At 38.3% G+C, this 6,586-nt stretch overlaps 1 protein-coding gene across 7 annotated transcripts in view; it reads right to left on the bottom strand.

Moving 5' to 3' along the window:
- ZNHIT6 (zinc finger HIT-type containing 6) overlaps positions 1-6,586 on the bottom strand; it is a 135,235-nt gene that overhangs the window by 123,719 nt on the left and 4,930 nt on the right. For all 7 annotated transcript variants that reach the window (XM_069094582.1, XM_069094581.1, XM_069094576.1 and 4 more), the window contains exons 4-6: positions 6,453-6,559; positions 6,275-6,360; positions 3,974-4,077 (exon numbers count right to left, since the gene is read on the bottom strand). In XM_069094582.1, coding sequence (XP_068950683.1) covers positions 3,974-4,077; positions 6,275-6,360; positions 6,453-6,559 — 297 coding nt within the window. The remainder of the gene's footprint in view (positions 1-3,973; positions 4,078-6,274; positions 6,361-6,452; positions 6,560-6,586) is intronic.

Raw genomic sequence — 6,586 nt, 5'->3', positions numbered from 1 at the left:
GGGGGGGGGGGGGCAGAGGGCAGTTAGAAGCAAATATTTTTGAAAATGGAGAGGGTCAAAGGAGAAAACAGAGTAAGTAGGGGGCAGGATAGGATGGAGGGAAATATAGTCAGTCTATCACAATATAACTACTATGGAAATGATTTGGGTAACTACACATGTACAAATCTATATTGAATTGCTTATCTTCCCAGTGGGGGTGGGTGCGGGTGTTTGCCCCTGGGGCAAAGGCTGGAATGCACTCCTGAATTCCCAGGTCCAAAGTCCATACTACACTGACCTCTCACTTTGTCCTTAGCACCTATGGGTTGATAATTCTGGAAACTGCTACAGCTGCTAGTGATCTGAAGTCCCTCCAGCAGGTGGCTAGTCAGGCGCCCCCCCCCCCCCCCAAGGCAAAAAACCTCTGGCTTGTGCAGAGCTGGGCTCTGCTCAGCTCAGCTCGGCTCGGCTCCCAGAGCACTGCGCTGGCCCCTTCCTGCCTGCCTGCTGGGTTGTCTTCAGCAGGAGGTTAGCTTCTCTCTGACATTTTGTGGGCTCTTAGCTCCAAAGTTTGTCTAGAGTCATTTTTTACAAGAATTGGAAGATATGGGGGCCGGAGCTGTGCCGAAGTCCTGTTTCTACTCTGCCATCTTGACTCTGCCCCAAGATCCTCCCCCTCCCTACCTCCCTTTACTTGAGGCCTTTAAACAGTGCGGAGAACCATTTGTTTGGCAAGGAAGCGATATTACTTTCAAGTATGAATTAGGGGAGATGGTCTCTGAAGTCCCTTCCAACTCTTAGGACAATGAAAAGGCAGTTAGAGGAGACAATCAGAGACCTCTGAGAACAAGAGGGATGGGAAAATTATTATGGAGGGTTGAAGAAAGAGCAAATGTTACAGAAGTGGAGGCATTCATTCAAAAAGAAACAGAGCAAAAGAGAAGCTTTAACAAATATCTTTTAAGTAAGCTATTACATATAAGGCACTATGCTAGGGGACTGGCCATACAGAGATGAAAAAGACGTATTCTGTAGTCAAGCTTATAATGTAAGGAGAGATGAGAGACAAGCACACACAAATATGATACAAGTTAGAATGTGAGAGAGGGTCTTACAAAGTACTCTAGGAAAATTCAGAGTGATCACTTCATTTAAAAACTTTTATTGATGTGTTCTGTCTTTACATTACAAACATTTACAGATGGTACTCCCACTTAAGGAAACATCTTTCATAACAATGTAAAATAGTTAAATAAAACTAATGACAGAGTGACCACAACTGAAATTGCATGCAACATTCCCCATCTTTAACAACCCAATTTTCTTTCTTTTTTTTTTTTTTTAAAGCAATTGGGGTTAAGTAACTTGCTCAAGGTTACACGGCCAGTTATTATTTCTGGGTGTGGTGCTGAGTATCTGAGCCCGGATTTAATCCAGGTCATCCCGACACTGGAGCTGGTGCTCTTACTCGCTGAGCCACCTGGCCGCCCCTAAAGATTGTCTTAGGATTTTTTCTTTTTTTTTTTGCTTTTTGAAGGGCAATTGGGGTTAAGTGACTTGCCCAAGGTCACACGGCTAATTTTTGTGTTGAGTGTCTGAGGCCAGATTTGAACTCGGTTCCTCCTGACTCCAGGGCCAGTGCTCTATACACTGAGCCACTTAGCCGCCCCTACAACCCAATTTTCTGTTTTTAAAATACTGACAGAAATCATTTTCTCTCCTGGGAAAAAAGGCGATTCAGAGAATGGACAGGTAGACTCCTTTGCTCTGTTATTCTTCAAGGAAAAGTGGCCTTGGGGAGAAATGTAAAGGACTAGAGAAAGAATTCTGAAGATACCAACAGGTTATTTTGATGAAGAGAAAAGGGGCAATGACTTCCTAAAGTGAGGCTGTTACCTAACAGGAAACAGACACTAGACATAAAGAGTAGCATGGTCCTATAATGGAACCATCAAGAGATAAAAGCCCAGAATGAGCTAAGGAAAAAAGAGTTTTTTAGATGAGTTGGGGCAAAGAATTGAGAAGGCTGTAGCTCAAGGATGAAAATGAACGACAAAGCACAACTACCCAATCTCATCTGGCTTTGGTTTTCTCTTCCATGGATGGTAATTGTTAAGACTGGGATAGAACAATTAGTTAACAGGGACTTCCTGGATAGCTTCAAGCAGAAGGTTAGGCGACTACTTGTTGAATATATAATAAGGAATCCCTTTTCCTTGGCGGGTTGGACTAGGTGGTGGCTGAATTCTCAAATTATGCCAGTCTGTGACTTGAAATAAAGGGTAAGTGAAGAGCTAGCAAGAAATCACCTCTCTTTGCTCAATGAGGTCAAGTCACAAGACCTCAATGATCTGGAACCCAGGTACTAAGAACTGGTCATTAAGAAAAAAAAAAGACCGTGGAAAATATAAGATATCCTGAAGCAATAAGTAATTGTCCTTATTTTTTTTTTTTAAAAGTGAATTGTGTTTGGCCTACATATTGATAACCGTGCCTCGTAGGCCAGGAAAATTCTAAAACACAACATTAGAAAGACAGTATCTTGAGAACTCGGACGGTGAAGTTATAAGCAAAGAAAGTCAAGATGGATTTTTCAAGAACAGGCCATGCTAGACCAACTTCATTTTTCTTTCTGATAGTGTAATTTGACAGGGAGGTTTGGGGAATTGTATACACATATATGGATTTCAGGAAAACTTCTGAAAGTCTCATGCTAGCCTTCTGGACAAGGAGAGATATGGGCTGGATTTGGAATTGCTTGAAAGACAAGATCCAAAGAACAATGAATCTTGTCCCCAACACCTATGCTCATAGTAAGAAATACCAGTATTATACATTGCTCCCTTAAGTATATTAAAATTCCAGTTCAAAAGGTACTCAACTCCCACACCCTGCTCACCAGCACCTCAGCATTTCCTAACACATAAGAATACAGTGATGGTCTTTCCCTTGACTGTCATAGCCTATGTTCAGCTTCCACGTTCGACAGCTCTGAAGTTCTATTAATTGCTCCCGCTCTCTTTCTATCCTAAACCTACTCAAGTCTTCCTTCTCACTGTGATCTCCGGTCCTTCTACCTCCTAAGTACTTTCGCAGGCCAGCATCCTTGTTAGATACACACTCTTCTCTCTTCCTAACTTTAATATCTTGGTGAACCAATTCAATTTTTCTTTATTCTGTGCACACCAATTTCTTGCATCTTTGTCTTATTGCCTCTTGTGCCTTGCTAAAGCCCAATATAGAAATATTCCCACGAGTTACTCTGTTCCTAGTCATATGCAGCTGAACAGAGCTGGAGGAAGTTATGAAACTACTGGGTCCACTACCCATTTAGGTTGTCTGATCTCAGCCAGGCCCTCACTACAACAATGTAATGCTTCTATACCCCCTTTCCTCACTGATCCCTTACCCCACTCAATACATTCCATACCTTCTACTTTCTCAAACCTCCCACACCACCTCCTCAGGTGAGGACTTCACAGGGCAAGTTAAAAAAGAAAATAAAATAAGGCCATCCAGAGTTCTCTTCATCTCACGAAGTCTTCTTCCTTTACTTCAGTCTCTGATGAAGAGATGGCCCTTCTTGCCAAGGACAATGACCCTACATGTATCTTTGAACCCTTGGCCTCTGTCTTCTTCAGCAAATTTTCCTATCACCTCTTATGCTAAACTTTAATCTCTCCCTAATTTCTTAATCCTTCTGCTGCCTAAAAATATGTTCAAGCTTCCCTGACCTTAAAATCCTCAATAGATTCTACTGTCCTTCCAAGATCCCTCCTCTATAAAATAAGGAGATTTGACTGCTCATCACCTATAATGTCCCTTCTGATCTATGAACAAATGACTTCTAAAGCACTTAGCACTTCCTCCTGGGCAAGAGCAATTCATCTCCACAATCTATTCGTTAGTGTGATAAAGAACAGACTAGATGTCAAAAGAAATTTATTAAATACACTAATTTAAGACATTTCTATAGTTACTAGATACTTACTTCCTATCAAACACTGTAGTATTTTCTCTTCTTTTGGTGAAGCCAATTGGTAAAATTCTTAAGTCGATATTGCATCTCCGTGCTCGATTTTTCATGTAATTTAACTAATAAACAAAAAACAAAAATTAAAATCAAGAGCTTAAGAAACTTCAAAACTGAGCTAAACTTTTACAAAATAACTGAGGGTGCTAAAATGAACTCTCAATTATCTAAGAATCAGTAGAGTCCATAGATATTCTGGTCTCTTTCTGTTTGACTACTTTCCTTTTGGCCACTTCTTATTAGCACGTCTGCTAATAAACCAAGATCAAGGAATAAAACCAACTGAAACTGGTCCATTTTGCTACTCTGATCTCTCAGAATAATTCTAATGAAGTTATTTCATTAAAATCAGTTATTAATTCATGTACTCAAGGTACAATAAAAACTTTTGTTATTTTAGTAATAATTCACATTCTAAAAGTTTTGCAAAGCATTTTTTCTGATAAAAGTGAGAAAAGTAATGTATTACCCCAATTTTGTAAATGAGATAATTGAGTATCAGAGAAATTAACTGACTTACTCAAAATCATACACCTATTGTCAAAACCAAAAAGTCTTCTAACCTCCAAAACCAGTGGAGTTTATTGTTTTAACATTATTAAATGTGAAATTCCATATTCAATACTATTTATTGGACAGCAGAATTTCAGTATGAAACAGGTACTATTAGGAGTACCTGGAAGTGGCAAGCTTTGTTTAATTATATGTGTAACAAAAGTACTTAGTAATAATAAATGCCTTTCACCAATAAAATGAGTTAATTACGATTCTGAATTATTCATGGCCTGAGGTAACACCAGAGTAAACTTTAGCATGGTCCTCTCATCAGTAGTTTAATAGAGTAATAAGCATGTGTCATCAATGTCCAATAAACTTGGCAAAACCAGTGGCACCATTATTTTCTGTAAAAAGCCAAAGACCCAGTTGGATTCAGCAACAACTACTGAAAGGTAATAATGACTGTGAATACTAAAGCATATTTAAAAATGAAAATCCAATTGTGCAGACAGGCAGTAAAGTGCTTTGTAAGCCTTAGAGAAGCTACATCCAAGTGGCTATCATACTACTTTGTAGAAACTTCAGGGCTAGGGAAAACAAATTCAAACGATCCACTGAAAATTTTTTTCACTACCTAAAGCGTAATTTTTAATTTAAGTTATATGTAACTTTAGGCCTTTTTCCTTAATCTTATCTTTTCAATGCTCCAGTCTATTAGTGCCAAATTCAAGTAGAAGATCACTAAATTGTATCTAAAGATCCCGAAGGGCTGCATATCACATATTAACATTATATATGTTCTGCTGTATTTTTATTTATTGTTAAATATTTCCCAATCACATCTTAATTTGGTTACCTCTACTCTAGCGATTCTCTAAGAATGAAATGTGTCCAGCCACTATCTCTTAAGAGTAATCTGAATTTTAAACTTAATGTTACATAGTTCTAATGAAAAACTAAAATGTAATATTCCATAGTGATCTTTCTTTCAGGCACTACACACACTAATAACTCTCTAATGAATTAGATAATCCAAAAAAAAAAAAACCAGTCATAATAAAATTGATGGAAGAAAAAATTATTTTTCAGAATGTATTTCTTTGCTAACTACTCAACAGGAAAATGAATAACAAATTTTTGTGCTGATCACTTCTGAACACATTTTATGTTCACAGAAAGTTATGGTATAACACAATGATGAATTTCAATTTTAGTTATTTTAAGGAAAAACTTCACAAATCTGGAGCAGATAGCAGCGGAAAGAGCACTACCAGCTCTGCAGGTGGCCCAGGTTCAAATCCTGGCTGAACTACTTATCAACCGTGACCTTGGAAAAGTCAATTCTTATAAGCTTCAATTTATTTGTACAATAAACCGACTCATTTGAAAGGTCTCTATTTGTTCTAAATTCCACGCTCCCATGAAAATGAAATCAATTTAATACTCAATTGTTGCGGTTACCTTCCCCTATGCTTTTGTTTTTTAGGTCTGTCTGACTCTGTGACCCCATTGGAGGTTTTCTCGACAAATATACTGGAATGATTTGCCATTTCCTTCCATAGCTTATTTTACATACAAGAAAACTGAGGCAAACAGGGTTAAGTGACTTGCCCAGGGTCACCTTTAGGAATTGTCTCAGGCCAGATTTGAACTACGAGGAGTCTTCCTGATTCCAGTCCCAACACTAGATCCACTGTGCTACCTAACTGGCCCTCCTTTATGCTAGTTTAAGTAAGTTTATTAAGAGAAATGAACACTTACAATTTTATTTGTTGAGGGTCTTTTCAAGAAAATATCTCTAGCAACGTAGTCAGCCGATCTTCCTATATCTTCCAAAAACCTATAATCTAAATTTTTCACAGTACAAAAATCAGGTGACACAGGTCGAAGGAAAAGATACATCAACTGGTTACAGACAAGATGAGATATTCTACCTTACCACTTAGAAGATTGATTTCAGTAAACTGCTTTAATGAGACAAATGCTGTCTTCTCTCGAATTCCATTGCATGTAAGCTCTGTTTTGTGTTTCTTCACACATGCTAAACTGAAAAAGCAACATACACAAATTTGG

The sequence above is a fragment of the Petaurus breviceps genome, unplaced genomic scaffold (assembly GCF_028583685.1).
Source record: "Petaurus breviceps papuanus isolate PSGF00001 unplaced genomic scaffold, PetGlider_PUasm1.0 220, whole genome shotgun sequence".
In the NCBI taxonomy this organism is placed as follows: domain Eukaryota; kingdom Metazoa; phylum Chordata; class Mammalia; order Diprotodontia; family Petauridae; genus Petaurus; species Petaurus breviceps.
The sequence above is the reverse complement of the archived record's forward strand: the minus strand, read 5'-3'. Positions and strand labels throughout refer to the sequence as shown.